This window comes from Pecten maximus, chromosome 16 (genome assembly GCF_902652985.1).
Source record: "Pecten maximus chromosome 16, xPecMax1.1, whole genome shotgun sequence".
NCBI lineage: Eukaryota > Metazoa > Mollusca > Bivalvia > Pectinida > Pectinidae > Pecten > Pecten maximus.
Genome location: NC_047030.1, coordinates 1,259,896 through 1,274,928, shown reverse-complemented (window position 1 = coordinate 1,274,928; position 15,033 = coordinate 1,259,896). Strand labels below are relative to the sequence as shown.

Below are 15,033 nucleotides of genomic sequence, written 5' to 3'. Positions count from 1 at the left end.
TGTGGAATGACACAGGGTATTGTGGAAGAAATAGATTTAAACTAATATGGTCTCGAATATACATGTATATAATTCTTATTCTGATATAAATAAAACCTATGCTGTAAGTATATCTCAATTTAATGGGTAAAATATGATACATAATTGTATTTGAAAAGTAGAGATCATAGTGACCTACAATTGAGGACATACTTTTGTATATGTAGTACCGTTCATATACAGTACATGTCCATCTTTATATCCATATTTAGTTAAGTACCGTTCATATACAGTACATGTCCATCTTTATATCCATATTTAGTTAAGTACCGTTCAATATACATGTCCATATTTATATCCATATTTAGTTAAGTACCGTTCAATATACATGTCCATATTTATATCCATATTTAGTTTAGTACTGTTCAATATACATGTCCATATTTATATCCATATTTAGTTAAGTACCGTTCAATATACATGTCCATATTTATATCCATATTTAGTTATCACAAAAACTGATTTTGGGGGTTTAAGTATTAAAGGTAAAAAAAAATTTCTCAAATAAATGAAAATGCTGCAAAAATTTTCTACACTGTATAGGTAATCAATTTTTCGTAAAATTTCCCTAGAATTTTAAATAACAAAATAAACATCAAATTTTCAATGTGGTTTATAACAGACTTTTACAGAAAGGATTTGAACACTGAAATAGTAATATTTCATTACTAGCTTTAAGTGTGTGTAGTTAAAAAACAAGGATATTTTCAACAATGCAGTTCACAAAATGTCCATTAAAGAATTTACAAAGATACAAAATAACTCACAAAATAACAGAGACCATTTAAGAAGTACAGAATATGATAACATATTTATAATTTATTATATTTACAACTCACAATTCCTGACAAGATGGCTGTTCATGATGACATGCTAGTTGCATAATGATGCAGAAAATGTTTTTTGATAAATTCTGAAACTTTCAGACATTCGATACAAGTTAGGGTCATGCATAATATGTATACAGTATAAATATATAATATTCTATAGTCTGTAGCCCCGATAGCTATTCTAAACCTAGCAGTTCACTTAATAAGCCATGATCACTTATAAATGTAGTCTATAGCCCCGATAGCTATTCTAAACCTAGCACTACACTTAATTAGCCATGATCACTTATAAATGTAGTCTGTAGCCCCGATAGCTATTCTTAACCTAGCAGTATACTTAATTAGCTATGATAACTCATCAATGATTCATTAATGAATACCAAATAAGACTTTTGAAATCAGCAAACTCTTTAAAAATAATCTTTGTTCAAATTCTATAAGGCCAAAAACTGTTTTTCTTGTTTCCGTACCAACCTCTCTTTTCTTATTTAGAATAGATAATCACCACAATGTTTATGACAACTTGAAGAAAACCCTGGTATACCGTCCTGGTATATGAGCACCTGCTTTTGAGCCTTTATCAAAGAATTTGACAGTTTACAGGAAAGGCACACATCATATTTTTTGGTTTTCTGTAAAATAATATCTAAGACGTTCATACCATCATCACTAAGTGTGCTCATTTTTTGAGAAAATGTGTGTCTTGATCTTTCGATATCCATATAGTAAATTTTTGACATTCTGTAAAAACAACTGAATCCCATTATCTATTATCTTACAGCTTATGAATATAATTTATGAAAAATAATGTTGCTTTTATTACAAATATTGTCCAAAAGGTTTAAATCATTTAATATACATCAGATATATATGTATAATGCTTTGTTAGAGTCAGGCAAAGCAAGGCACTAGTGATATGGAGGAAAGGTAGATAACTCTGGATCCACAGCCAGTTTGCTTACCCACTATCTAAATCAGGACTGCAAATCAGAAGCATATTGTGCAATATATATACATCAATCTCACAAAGAGCGGATAATACAACATGAAATATGTAAACTGGAAACAATAGAACAGCTAAACAGATCTGGTAACATAATCTTTGAGTCACATCTTGATTATAGATAATTAACAAAAAGAGTTCAGCTTCATCGTAATTTATTTGTTTCTTGCAGCTGAATAAAATTTGTTAGGATTTTTTATCCTTCACAATAAGTTTTAAATGCATTTATTTAATGAGATATTTGGATATATATTTATTTTTTTTCTTTTGGTCTGAAAATTGCTGAAATGTAGGTTTTAAAAAATGCAATTAAGAAATTTTATGAATGATTTTGTGAGAAAAGTTTTCCTTTTCCAATTTACAAAAAAAGATACAAAAAGGATATTCCGTCAGTCAGTGTCAGATAAAAATAGCACACATTAATATATAAATACTATGTAAATATAATGCTCTCTTTACAATACAAGAATTGCTATTTAGTGCCTCCAACACGTAAATGCTTCTACTCCTACGCAAAAAAAAACAACTTTGATTTTAACATATTCTATTGCCTTTTCAGCAGCACGATTGGGCACAAGTTGTACAACTTATCCAAAGCCCAAGAGTACTGTATATATGTCATAACCAAGTATTGGTAACCTGGATGTCAAAGATTCTATCTACAATTCATATACAATGCAAATTTAGCTGCAAAAAAACCCAAATAATAAATGATTTAAGCTGAGATATTAGTAAAATACACTATATATATATATATATATAAATCTGCAAGGAAACTGTTAGTAAGTGCTTATCTTTTTTATTAATCACACTATACCTTTTCTGGCCATGTCTGCGAGCCATGCTGCGACTGTTCTGCGGTTCTCCATCCCGATCTCCTTCACCTAGAGAGTGAAAAACAAAAATGTCCGTAAAGTGTTTTACAATCAATTCAAACAAACTATTCAAACAAACTATTCAAACAAACAATTCAAACAAACCATATTCTAATTGACAATTATTTTTGAATTGTCAACACAGTTTATTTATAAGGTATTTACACACTACTAATTCCTGTAGATATAGTAGCATTTTTTGGTTCCATAGTCATTTATAACAAACTGATACTGATAATTCAAAGATTTCTGGAAATTTTTACTTGTATGACAAAAGCTAGCAGTATTTTCAGGAGGGCAAATCAAGAGTGAAATATATGAATATTTGTCATACCATGCATTCTCCTGGAATTTAAATCATCTACACGATATTCAACAGAATATATACGAAATTATTTCAAGGAGTTGATTTATGTCAATGACCATAGCGATTAATCTCATCTTTTTTCTGGTCTCACATACATACATATAAATATCCTTAAGTCTGAATAACCAATTTTCATTACCCACAATGCCTTACCTGGATCTCCGATAAATTCATACAGGGCCTCACTTTCATCGCTGCTGAGATCACTGTTGGGCCATTCCTGGCCTTGGCGACGGGATATAGCATCATGATACTCCAGTTCACTCCCAGAATCCTTTATACTTCCTGTACTGAATGCGCGTGCTCGTCCAGAATTGATCTCCTTAGCGAACTTCTTCACATTTGGTATGGCTCCCGTCTCCTTCAGAACTAAATGAGTTGCATCCCTTGGTGAAAGTTGTGGCGATTGTGGACACTCGAAAGAATTTTTACGTTCCAACACAATACTTTTGGCTCTTGATAAAGGCTTTTTAAATTCCAATTTGGGATCTGATATTTTTCGTTCGGGTGTTGTGCTTCCACTTTTACTCTTTTCTTCAAAATTACCCATAATCTTTCTGAAGTTTCCGGGTTCCATTTTCCTAATGGTGCATTCCCTTTTCTTTACTAAGTCAATACTACTGGGTAAACTACTGGAACTCCGACTACTAATATCACTTCCGGTGTCGGACAGATCTGACGATCGTCGCTGAAGACTTGAGGAGACAACTCTAGTCTCCCAAGCAGGTGTCATTTTGTTGCTATTTATATCGGTTTTACCCAGTTTACCTTTATTGGCCGATAGTTGTTTAACTGTCTTGTCTACAGGTTTACTGAGACGAGACTTTGTTACGTCTGATTTATCACTGTTAGTTACCAACACATCTCTTGTTGTTGGTTTCATTTTGGTTTGGAACTTATTCACCATTTCTTTGCTTTTATCCAGCCATTCTGGCTTTGAATCTTCACTAGATGTCTTTATGACGTCTGTCTTTTTACCTCCCCAAGATCGGGGAGAGTTACTTTCTGATTGACTGGTACTGAACGAAGTAACTTCCTCGCGGGAACTTACAGTTTTATTTCCAGGTCGTTTTGAAACACTAGTTGTAACAATTTTAGTTTCTGTGACAATGGTTCTTGGACTTCCTGGTCGTTTGGCTCCAGTTTCAACTGTTTTTGTTACGGTCTTTGTTTCCTTACGATTTCCTAAATGTTCTACGCTACCTGTTCCAAGGATTGAGTCAAGCTTTTTAAGTGAAGAAGAGTCTAATTGCACGAGATCGGTGGATACGTTTGATCGAGGGCTGCTAGTGGAGCTACCTAATGAATCACTACTGGATTGTCGACTATGAGATGAGAATGTTTTACTTAGCAAGTCCCGAGATTTATTGTCGTCACTTTTCTTTGGTGAAAATGAAAGACCGAATTCTGTTGGTGCACTTGATGAAGATGTAAATTTTTTTCCTAGTTTTGGGGATCCATTACTCCCAGAGTTTGATGAGAATGGTTTGCTCTTTGTGTTGAAATTACTTTTAATTGTTGTGGTTGTGGTTTCCACCTTATTGAAACCATTGTTAGATTTCTCCACGGTTCGACTGGAGAATGTTGTACGTTCGTCTTTCTTTCCTCCACTTCCCGGTCGGATCCTCAGCATTGCTAGTTGTCCTGTTAGTAGATTGCTAGCTCTAACCTTGTCTACTGGATCGTCACTTGACCCCTGTCTTTGGACGCGATTCTCCACTGTAGCTGTATATGTATTGCTGTCTTGTCGAGTGAAAACTTTCCCGACAACAATCTGGGCACCGTCATCATCCTGTAAATCCAGCTTCCCCTTTTCCTCAATTTTTGTTTTTCGCTCAAATGATCCTCGGCTTGTGACATTCCTCTGAAAACCACTTTCTCCAGCTTTTCCCACTTTCAATGGTTGAGTTAATTTGCCTTTATCATTAACACCACTGTTGCTTTTCTTTGCCGAGTAATCAGTTCCAAATTCTCTCCGCTTGGTCCCTGGGGACCCTAATGTTTTCTTCGCCGAGTAATCGGTTCCAAACTCTCTCTGCTTGGTTCCTGGGGAGCCTGATGTTTTCTCCGAAACCTGTTCCTTTTTCTCATCATCAAACCGGGCCTTGATGTCTGTGAACTTTGGAGGGGGTCCTGTAAAGCTTGACTTCTTTACTGCAGAAGATGCTGAAGCTGACGGCTTAAAATTACGGTCCGTGGGTTTTCCAGCCCCAGTGGACTTTAATGTGACACCAAACTTATTCTCCATTGCGTATTTGTGATTATTAGTAGTGGCGATCTACGGTCATTGTGTATACAAAGTTATTATCGTGGCGATCTACGGTCATTGTGTATACTAAGTTATAATCGTCAGGTTGAACTGAAGAGTTTGTTGTGGTCCATGTTGGGTTCACTTTCCGATTCGTCCGATATATCCATGTTGAGTTTTGTAGTGAATATAGACCGCATTCATGTGAGGAGACCGCAGTAAAAGTTGTGATGTAATTTGGTCGGGAGTTCTAGGTTACATCTTAGCTGATCATCTGTCACTGACTATCTGAGGAATATTCTGAAAAAAATAATAGAAAACTTGTTACAGTTTGTCAAACATCAAGTGATATATCAACAATAGCAAAATAGAAAGTCATTATAGAGGATAAATAAATCTGGGGGAACTTTGTATCTGTATGGTCCGTGTAAATCACTCTTAGCCAAGATCATGATTTCAATTATCTTATAATTCCAATCATTTATTAAATTCTCATACCCAATTAACCCTTGATAATGTAAACCTTCCATATCCAAACATTGATAATGTAAACCTTCCATATCCAAACATTGATAATGTAAACCTTCCATATATCCAAACCTTGATAATGTAAACCTTCCGTATCTAAACCTTGATAATGTAAACCTTCAATATCAAAACCTTGATAATGTAAACCTTCCGTATCCAAACCTTGATAATGTAAACCTTCCATATCCAAACCTTGATAATGTAAACCTTCCGTATCCAAACCTTGGTAATGTAAACCTTCCATATCCAAACCTTGATAATGTAAACCTTCCGTATCCAAACCTTGATAATGTAAACCTTCCGTATCCAAACCTTGATAATGTAAACCTTCCATATCCAAACCTTTATAATGTAAACCTTCCATATCCAAACCTTAATAATGTAAACCTTCCATATCCAAACCTTTATAATGTAAACCTTCCATATCCAAACCTTTATAATGTAAACCTTCCATATCCAAACCTTGATAATGTAAACCTTCCATATCCAAACCTTTATAATGTAAACCTTCAATATCCAAACCTTTATAATGTAAACCTTCCATATCCAAACCTTGATAATGTAAACCTTCCATATCCAAACCTTGATAATGCAAACCTTCCGTATCCAAACCTTGATAATGTAAACCTTCCGTATCCAAACCTTGATAATGTAAACTTTCCGTATCCAAACCTTGATAATGCAAACCTTCCGTATCCAAACCTTGATAATGTAAACCTTCCGTATCCAAACCTTGATAATGTAAACCTTCCGTATCCAAACATTGATAATGTAAACCTTCCATGTCCAAACCTTGATAATGTAAACCTTCCATATCCAACATTGATAATGTAAACCTTCCGTATCCAAACCTTGATAATGTAAACCTTTAACATCCAAACCTTGATAATGTAAACCTTCCGTATCCAAACCTTGATAATGTAAACCTTCCATATCCAAACCTTGATAATGTAAACCTTCCGTATCCAAACCTTGATAATGTAAACCTTCCGTATCCAAACCTTGATAATGTAAACCTTCCATATCCAAACATTGATAATGTAAACCTTCCGTATCCAAACCTTGATAATGTAAACCTTCCATATCCAAACCTTGATAATGTAAACCTTCCGTATCCAAACCTTGATAATGTAAACCTTCCGTATCCAAACCTTGATAATGTAAACCTTCCATATCCAAACCTTGATAATGTAAACCTTCCGTATCCAAACCTTGATAATGTAAACCTTCCATATCCAAACCTTGATAATGTAAACCGTCCATATCCAAACCTTAGTAATGTAAACCTTCCATATCCAAACCTTGATAATGTAAACCTTCCATATCCAAACCTTGGTAATGTAAACCTTCCATATCCAAACCTTGATAATGTAAACCTTCCATATCCAAACCTTGATAATGTAAACCTTCCATATCCAAACCTTAGTGATGTAAACCTTCCGTATCCAAACCTTTATAATGTAAACCTTCCGTATCCAAACCTTGATAATGTAAACCTTTAACATCCAAACCTTGATAATGTAAACCTTCCGTATCCAAACCTTAGTGATGTAAACCTTCAATATCCAAACCTTAGTAATGTAAACCTTCCATATCCAAACCTTGATAATGTAAACCTTCCGTATCCAAACCTTGATAATGTAAACCTTCCATATCCAAACCTTGATAATGTAAACCTTCCATATCCAAACCTTTATAATGTAAACCTTCCGTATCTAAACCTTGATAATGTAAACCTTCCGTATCCAAACCTTGATAATGTAAACCTTCCGTATCCAAACCTTGATAATGTAAACCTTCCATATCCAAACATTGATAATGTAAACCTTCCATATCCAAACCTTGATAATGTAAACCTTCCGTATCCAAACCTTGATAATGTAAACCTTCCATATCCAAACAATGATAATGTAAACCTTCCGTATCCAAACCTTGATAATGTAAACCTTCCATATCCAAACCTTGATAATGTAAACCTTCCATATCAAAACCTTGATAATGTAAACCTTCCGTATCCAAACCTTGATAATGTAAACTTTCCGTATCCAAACCTTGATAATGTAAACCTTCCGTATCCAAACCTTGATAATGTAAACCTTCCATATCCAAACCTCGATAATGGAAACCTTCCGTATCCAAACCTTGATAATGTAAACCTTCCATATCCAAACCTTGATAATGTAAACCTTCCATATCCAAACCTTGATAAAGTAAACCTTCCGTATCCAAACCTTGATAATGTAAACCTTCCATATCCAAACCTTGATAATGTAAACCTTCCATATCCAAACCTTGATAATGTAAACCTTCCATATCCAACATTGATAATGTAAACCTTCCATATCCAAACCTTGATAATGTAAACCTTCCGTATCCAAACCTTGATAATGTAAACCTTCCATATCCAAACATTGATAATGAAAACCTTCCATATCCAAACCTTGGTAATGTAAACCTTCCGTATCCAAACATTGATAATGTAAACCTTCCGTATCCAAACCTTGATAATGTAAACCTTCCGTATCCAAACATTGATAATGTAAACCTTCCGTATCCAAACCTTGATAATGTAAAACCTTCCATATCCAAACCTTGATAATGTAAACCTTCTGTATCCAAACCTTGATAATGTAAACCTTCCATATTCAAACCTTGATAATGTAAACCTTCAATTATGATCCAAACCTTGATAATGTAAACCTTCCGTATCCAAACCTTGATAATGTAAACCTTCCATATCCAAACCTTGATAATGTAAACCTTCCGTATCCAAACCTTGATAATGTAAACCTTCCGTATCCAAACCTTGATAATGTAAACCTTCAATATCCAAACCTTGATAATGTAAACCTTCCATATCCAAACATTGATAATGTAAACCTTCCGTATCCAAACCTTGATAATGTAAACCTTCCATATCCAAACCTTGATAATGTAAACCTTCCGTATCCAAACCTTGATAATGTAAACCTTCCATATCCAAACATTGATAATGTAAACCTTCCATATCCAAACCTTGATAATGTAAACCTTCCGTATCCAAACCTTGATAATGTAAACCTTCCATATCCAAACCTTGATAATGTAAACCTTCCGTATCCAAACCTTGATAATGTAAACCTTCCCTATCCAAACCTTGATAATGTAAACCTTCCGTATCCAAACCTTGATAATGTAAACCTTCCATATCCAAACCTTGATAATGTAAACCTTCCATATCCAAACCTTGATAATGTAAACCTTCCATATCCAAACCTTGATAATGTAAACCTTCCATATCCAAACCTTGATAAAGTAAACCTTCCGTATCCAAACCTTGATAATGTAAACCTTCCATATCCAAACATTGATAATGTAAACCTTCCGTATCCAAACCTTGATAATGTAAACCTTCCATATCCAAACCTTGATAATATTAATGTAAACCTTCCATATCCAAACCTTGATAATATTAATGTAAACCTTCCATATCCAAACCTTGATAATGTAAACCTTCCGTATCCAAACCTTGATAATGTAAACCTTCCATATCCAAACCTTAGTAACGTAAACCTTCCATATCCAAACCTTGATAATGTAAACCTTCCGTATCCAAACCTTGATAATGTAAACCTTCCGTATCCAAACCTTTATAATGTAAACCTTCCATATCCAAACCTTGATAATGTAAATCTTCCATATCCAAACCTTAGTAATGTAAACCTTCCGTATCCAAACCTTGATAATGTAAACCTTCCGTATCCAAACCTTGATAATGTAAACCTTCCGTATCCAAACCTTGATAATGTAAACCTTCCGTATCCAAACCTTGATAATGTAAACCTTCCGTATCCAAACCTTGATAATGTAAACCTTCCATATCCAAACCTTGATAATGTAAACCTTCCGTATCCAAACCTTGATATTGTAAACCTTCCGTATCCAAACCTTGATAATGTAAACCTTCCATATACAAACCTTGATAATGTAAACCTTCCATATCCAAACATTGATAATGTAAACCTTCCATATCCAAACATTGATAATGTAAACCTTCAATATCCAAACATTGATAATGTAAACCTTCCATATCCAAACATTAATAATGTAAACCTTCCATATCCAAACATTGATAATGTAAACCTTCCATATCCAAACCTTGATAATGTAAACCTTCCATATCCAAACCTTGATAATGTAAACCTTCCATAGCTATTTCATTTTGTCTTTTGTATTTCAACTTTAAAACCTGCGTGCCAAAATGTCATTATCTGAGTTGTGTGATAAAAACTATCTATTTCATGAGATTTGTCTCAAACTTGTCTCAAAAAGCATCAGTGCTAAACAAAACCCCAAACTTTTAAGAAACTTTTGACCAGTGCTAAACAAAACCCCAAACTTTTAAGAAACTTTCGACATGTGCCCTCTAAGACTGATATCAACCCTCAATCTGTCACACAATGGCTCTTACTGAGAGGAAAATTACATATTTTTTCTCTTTTCACGGACAGTGAATACTCTCACCGTGATTGATCTGAGTTCATGAACAACTCATGAGCTTATGATGGTTCTGCCCTTTACACTTAGCATATCTGAAAATCAGGATATCGTACTCCAACCTGTATGACTTGTCTTCCTAATATAGCTTTTTAAAGCATTTTAGGATGAAACAGGAAGGATCAACACATTCATGAACTTTTAATACAGTGTTTGGTAGATTAGGTTGTACATATTTAAAGGAGTAGACTGTATGTCCTAAAATGACTATAGCAATTGACAGGATGTTAAACAATACTTAACCTATAACCTGATCAGATTTGACAGCAGGAATTATATATTGGAATATCAACAAGAAGCCCAATGTCCTTAACAGTCAAATTTGTTCTCAATTTATGAAACTTTATGAAGTTTTAATCAAAACTTCTTAGACTTGTTTTATAAATCAATTTGAGATAAAAAGTCATTTAAAATTCTATACATGTAGCTAAAGATATACACGTATAGGATTTCTGGAAATAGGATATGTAAACATACCACAATAAGTAAAAGAATCCGTGTTTATATAGAACATAACTTATTGAAGGATCTGAGCTTTAAACCATGTTACTTACAAGCAGGTACGTATACGCTTTAATAATGCATACCATGAGCTTGCAGAAAATTAAACGTATACATGACAAATTTGTCACCCTACAAAATGTAGTTAAAACTAAAATTTCCTGTTTTGAGCTGATGGTATGATAACTGGTAAGTTAAGCAAATTTTAGGCATATACGTACATTACATCCATTTCTGAAGGAAAAAGTCTGGACTCGATTCATTTTGTTTCGTCTGGTGAGATAGATAAATCAGTTGACAATTTCTGTCAAAATTTTAATTTGACATCAAAATATAATGTTCGCCGATTCAGCTCCAATGTAATTTAAAGTGTTTTGTAGTAGAAGGTGGCTAAATCATTGACCAACATACAGAAGGCCCAAAAACTAGAACATTTGGTTGAAGCCTTACCCATTATAAAACTCACAACAACACAATATGACACATGTGCATAATCTCAAGCTTCCTGGGCACACAATCTGGCCACTGTTGAGTTTGTTTATTACTGAGTTTATAGCCCCGTGAACAGCCAGGGTCATATTGAGGCAGCTTCTCCTTGTAGTCACTCATCAACATATGGAGGCCTTTACATGCCAGCCAGAGAAATTAGGTAAAGTGTCTTATCAAAGGACGTAACCATAACAACGCAGACTAGTCTCTTTCTGACCTTCTCGAGAAACAAACTGACACTGGTTGGGAGCATAGAACCACATCTCTGATCTTCGCCTTAGGTAATTACATGGCTAGCTCTAACCAACCGAGCTATCGCAGCCCCTGACCCACGTTTGGATCGAACCTACGTGGCGTGGCTGGCACTCCAACCAACTAAGCTGTCATGGCCCCTTCCCCATGTTGGAATCGAACTAAACACTTCCAATCTTCACCTTCGGTTACATGGCTGAGCTCTAACCAACTAAGCTATCACAGTCCCCTGCCTCATGTTTGGATCAAACCACAAACTTCAGACCATCACCGGAGATTTTGGGGCTGGCGCTCTAACCGAATGAGCTATCGCAGCCCCTGCCCCATGTTTGGATCAAACCTACATGGCGTGGCTGACACTCCAACCAACTAAGCTGTCGCAGCCCCTTCCCCATGTTTGGATCGAACCACACACTTCAGATCTTTATCTGAGGATTGCATTAATCTGATGCTCTACCAAATGAGCTGTATAAAAACTTGGTCCCCTTCTCCTTGTCCATTTCATGAGTCTCCATGTAAATCTAAATATTAATATTGGTAATTTTTGCCCCCGTTTTGTCAATTCGAGTTAGAATCATGGTATCGTTTGAATGTCACAATTCTATCCCATTTGTAGGTTTATTTCAGAAATGTAGACATTATCGATATATCGGTACAAGTATTACTACAATACAATTCCTCTACTCGGCCTGGTATGTTCTGTAATATCCCTACTGTTCTAGGTATGGCACGTTCCAGATGTTCAGAGTGATATAAGTAACTTTTTGTTTTAAACATGCCTGTTTTGTGTGCATGTCCAAACCACCTGTACAAGTATGGTAACAAATTACAGTAAAACTATTTATAGGTACAGTCAAACCTGCCTTAGCGACCAACTTCAAAGTATATTAGCGACCAACTTATAATTAAGTATGGTAACAATTTACAGTAAAACTATTTATAGGTACAGTCAAACCTGCCTTAGCGACCAACTTCAAAGTATATTAGCGACCAACTTATAATTAAGTATGGTAACAATTTACAGTAAAACTATTTATAGGTACAGTCAAACCTGCCTTAGCGACCAACTTCAAAGTATATTAGCGACCAACTTATAATTAAGTATGGTAACAATTTACAGTAAAACTATTTATAGGTAGGAACCAACTTAGAAGTATGGTAACATTTAATGGTAGACAGATTTCTGGCATTTGAAGATCAAATTAGTAGCCAAGTAAAGAAAGCAAACTCTATGTTTGCAGTCATAAGGCGATCTTTTCAATTTCTAAACGAACATAATTTTTCACTGTTATACAAAACGCTAGTACGAGTTCATCTTGAATATGCAAATACTGTATGGCATCCCTTCAAACTTAAACATATCGATATGATTGAGGCAGTGCAAAGGAGGGCTACGAAACAGATACCTTGATTTCGCGAGTTATCATATCCGGATCGACTAAAGAAGCTCAAATTGCCAACTCTTAGCTACAGAAGACAAAGAGGCTCAAATTGCCAACTCTTAGCTACAGAAGACAAAGAGGCTCAAATTGCCACCTCTTAGCTACAGAAGACAAAGAGGCGACATGATTGAAGTATACAAGATAACACACAGTATTTACGATGATTGTGCAACGGATTGTGTCAAGATGTGGAAAGACCACTCACAGGGAATGAGAGGTCACACGTTGAAATTGTTTCCACAACATTCTAGAATAGATGTTCGCAAGAATTTCTTCGCCTTGCGCATTGTAAACATATGGAACAATCTTCCTGAAAATGTAGTTTTAGCGCCAAATGTAAATACATTTAAAAATAGACTGGATAAGCACCGGGAGAACCAGGAACTCCTATACAATTATAGATCTGAGATACATTAATAATACAAGTAATGTCATAATTATCTGTATTTCAAATATTTAAATTTCATGTTTTTGAGACCAATGAAGAGGATCTTGTTTGATCCTGTATCGGAAAATAAACTTAACTTATTTAATTACAGTAAAACAGTTATAAGTACAGTCAAACCTGCCTTAGTTAGGGGCCAACTTAAAAGTAAGGTATAACAAAATAAAGTAAAAAATGTTGTGAGTATACAGTCAAACCTGCCTTAGAGACCAACTTAGTCAAGTGACTCCCTCTCCTAATGACCATATTATCCCCTCCCAATGCTATTTATCATATGATATAGTAATTTATGGATTAAGAGACCACCTGTCATATGTGACCTTTATTACTGCCTCCCTGGAAGGTCACATGACGTGACAGGTTTGACTGTACACCTATTGTTTTTGATAAAATCATATTCCTTTTATAAATTCTAAATTGAAACAATGAACACAACACATATTGAGGTCTGACGATAGCTTATTTCATGGATGTGAAATATCTAACTTGGCGGGGAGGAAGTTTTACTGATTACTGACAGACTTTTGAAAAACTTTGTTACATGTATTTATTAACATTTCTTAACTAGTACAACACAACAAACCTCTCTGTTCCAGGAATGCAAACAATGGTAGAGATCCAGGTTAGCGAGCAGAACAGCTGTGTGTATAGGAGTATAAAGTACTGTTAGCTTATTCAACAGGAGAAGGAAAATGTAACTTCCAGACCAGGACTCGAAAGGGGCACCTCCGAACTCTAGAGAACTAGTACTCTAGACCAATGCTCTAAACCATCTGAGCTACCGGCCAGGCCACTAGCATTCAGCCCAGTCCAGTTCCTCTACTGCCTCCCTCCTTCAATGAAGTCTTCGAGTCCAAAGACACACATGAGACCCTATACACTACCTCGATGGGTACTCAGATGGGTACGTGTCTAATGTAACAGAAGAGGGAAGTGGAATGACCAGTCTGTAGGACTGGAAATCCGAACCTCCTAACTATAGGACCTCTAGGAACTCTATAAGACACATCTAACCTACTGGCCACCAGCATTCAGCGTGTCCTGTTCCACTACAGCTAACACCTAAGGGGACATCTCAAAACTCTCAAACAGAACCAAACCTGTCAAAGATTTCTTGAACTGAAGTTCATTTAAGCATTGATGTCATTTTTTTTTAGTTTCATACCCCGATGAAACTAAAAAATAATTGACATCAACGCTTATAATTAATTTTTGAAAATGATTTTCTAATTTAAAACATGTTTTATGTACAATTTTACTGGTTTTAAATGGGATTCTTTTTCTCAAATCAATACGCAACGTCAATTGTCGTATTGTGATGTCACATTTTTCGCGCCATTCTCGGAATTTCTTTCATAGAAGAATGAAAAGAATTTTTCGACCAATCAGATTTGAGTATTTACCATGAAAACAAAGAAAAATTAATTATATATATATACGCTGACTCAGTTGAAGGTCAGATGACCTAGAGATGTCAG

The 15,033-nt window shown here is 35.1% G+C and overlaps 1 protein-coding gene across 7 annotated transcripts in view; it reads right to left on the bottom strand.

The window, feature by feature from the left end:
- The window catches only part of LOC117345258, a 125,289-nt gene that overhangs the window by 82,941 nt on the left and 27,315 nt on the right, over positions 1-15,033 (bottom strand). For 6 of the 7 annotated variants that reach the window (XM_033908292.1, XM_033908299.1, XM_033908295.1 and 3 more), the window contains exons 2-4: positions 3,268-5,662; positions 2,690-2,756; positions 1,832-1,849 (exon numbers count right to left, since the gene is read on the bottom strand). In XM_033908292.1, the coding sequence (XP_033764183.1) occupies positions 1,832-1,849; positions 2,690-2,756; positions 3,268-5,362 (2,180 nt within the window). In that variant the 5' untranslated portion in view covers positions 5,363-5,662. The remainder of the gene's footprint in view (positions 1-1,831; positions 1,850-2,689; positions 2,757-3,267; positions 5,663-15,033) is intronic. The other variant, XM_033908296.1, reaches the window with a different exon arrangement.